Source organism: Oncorhynchus masou, unplaced genomic scaffold (assembly GCF_036934945.1).
Source record: "Oncorhynchus masou masou isolate Uvic2021 unplaced genomic scaffold, UVic_Omas_1.1 unplaced_scaffold_1607, whole genome shotgun sequence".
Taxonomy (NCBI): Eukaryota; Metazoa; Chordata; class Actinopteri; order Salmoniformes; family Salmonidae; genus Oncorhynchus; species Oncorhynchus masou.
Window position 1 is genome coordinate 65001 of NW_027006161.1, and position 2500 is coordinate 67500.

Here is a 2500-nt window from a genome sequence, read left to right on the forward strand (position 1 = left end):
GTTAGTTACCTCTAGGAGAATGATCTGGGCTAGATTCCCCAAAGTCCTGACAGTAGTTAGTTACCTCTAGGAGAATGATCTGGGCTAGATTCCCCAAAGTCCTGACAGTAGTTAGTTACCTCTAGGAGAATGATCTGGGCTAGATTCCCCAAAGTCCTGACAGTGGTTAGTTACCTCTAGGAGAATGATCTGGGCTAGATTCCCCAAAGTCCTGACAGTGGTTAGTTACCTCTAGGAGAATGATATTAATAATTCTATCGTCTCTGAAGAGCTCTCAACGACTTATACCTCCTACCTGTGCCATCTCTTGTTCCAGACCAACAGTGTCCGCTGGGTCAGATGTACCTGGACTGTACTGAGAGGCTGGAGGGGCTGAAGGCTGTAGATGGGATCAGCCTGGGTAGAGGACTGGGCTGTGAACACACCTGTGAATCCCACCTGCTCAACCTCACCTGTTCAGCTCATGAACCGTGCATACCTGGCTGTGTCTGTCCCCCTGGGTGAGTACTAATACTTTAAACACCTCTTACTTCCTGTACCCATGAGCATTCACTGTGTATCTACGTTCCCTCTACCAGTCAGACCCCATTCACTGTGTATCAGTGTCCCCTCTACCAGTCAGACCCCATTCACTGTGTATCAGTGTTCCCTCTACCGGTCAGACCCCATTCACTGTGTATCAGTGTTCCCTCTACCGGTCAGACCCCATTCACTGTGTATTTTCCTATGTCCCTCTTTGTGTCACTTGACCATATGACTGGACGGGGGTCCAGGTGCGATTAAACCAGGGTCTTACACAGGTAATATTACACTTAGATATGTCCCACATACTTCCAGCCATCCCTCAGTGTTTTTCTATTCATTATGGGAACAGACAGACCCCTGGGAAAATCCTGAAGTTGGTGATCCCTTTTCCCGAAGTGTTCTCATATGTTAGATGGGAGAAAAGGAGATCGCTATCTAGCTTACTCATGACCTAGAAAACAAGCTATCCTGAACTTCAAACCACCAGTTTGTGGATTCAGTCTGCTACATGCTGTAGGGCAGCATGTCTGTGTGTAATGGTTGCATAGCCTGTATCGTACACGGGGAACCGACGTGGAAATGCAGATTACTTTTCAGAAGTAGCTGTTTGACGGAATGAGGGATTCTAAAGGTTTGACAGAATGAGGGATTCTGAAGGTTTGACAAAATGAGGGATTCTAAAGGTTTGACAGAATGAGGGATTCTGAAGGTTTGACAGAATAAGGGAATCTAAAGGTTTGACAGGATGAGGGATTCTAAAAGTTTGACAGGATGAGGGATTCTAAAGGTTTGACAGACTGAGGGATTCTAAACGTTTGACAGAATGAGGGATTCTAAAGGTTTGACAGAATGAGGGATTCTAAAAGTTTGACAGAATGAGGGATTCTAAAAGTTTGACAGAATGAGGGATTCTAAAGGTTTGACAGAATGAGGGATTCTAAAGGTTTGACAGAATGAGGGATTCTAAAGGTTTGACAGACTGAGGGATTCTAAAGGTTTGACAGAATGAGGGATTCTAAAGGTTTGACAGAATGAGGGATTCTAAAAGTTTGACAGAATGAGGGATTCTAAAAGTTTGACAGAATGAGGGATTCTAAAGGTTTGGAAGAATGAGGGATTCTGAAGGTTTGACAGAATGAGGGATTCTAAAGGTTTGACAGAATGAGGGATTCTGAAGGTTTGACAGAATAAGGGAATCTAAAGGTTTGACAGGATGAGGGATTCTAAAAGTTTGACAGGATGAGGGATTCTAAAGGTTTGACAGAATGAGGGATTCTAAAGGTTTGACAGAATGAGGGATTCTAAAAGTTTGACAGAATGAGGGATTCTAAAGGTTTGACAGAATGAGGGATTCTGAAGGTTTGACAGAATAAGGGAATCTAAAGGTTTGACAGGATGAGGGATTCTAAAAGTTTGACAGGATGAGGGATTCTAAAGGTTTGACAGACTGAGGGATTCTAAAGGTTTGACAGAATGAGGGATTCTAAAGGTTTGACAGAATGAGGGATTCTAAAAGTTTGACAGACTGAGGGATTCTAAAGGTTTGGAAGAATGAGGGATTCTGAAGGTTTGACAGAATGAGGGATTCTAAAGGTTTGACAGAATGAGGGATTCTAAAAGTTTGACAGAATGAGGGATTCTAAAGGTTTGGAAGAATGAGGGATTCTGAAGGTTTGACAGAATGAGGGATTCTAAAGGTTTGACAGAATGAGGGATTCTAAAGGTTTGACAGAATGAGGGATTCTAAAAGTTTGACAGAATGAGGGATTTTAAAGGTTTGACAGAACGAGGGATTCTAAAGGTTTGACAGCTTTGCGATTGGTTTGTCCCCACCCTGGCGGGAGACACAAAGATAGTTCAGTCAGTCCTGCTGCTTGAAGACGTTATCTTTGTGAAATGGCGGATCGTTTTGACGTTTTTACCTGATATCCAGGATGGAAAATTAAGATGGGATGGGAGGAATGGGAAAAGTGGA

The 2500-nt window shown here is 43.2% G+C and overlaps 1 protein-coding gene across 1 annotated transcript in view; it reads left to right on the forward strand.

Annotated features, from left to right (window-relative positions):
* The window catches only part of LOC135531501 (otogelin-like), a gene marked incomplete at its 3' end in the record, with an annotated part of 128424 nt that overhangs the window by 61817 nt on the left and 64107 nt on the right, over positions 1-2500 (forward strand). Inside the window, 1 exon segment of the mRNA XM_064959530.1 lies at positions 317-500. Coding sequence (XP_064815602.1) covers positions 317-500 — 184 coding nt within the window.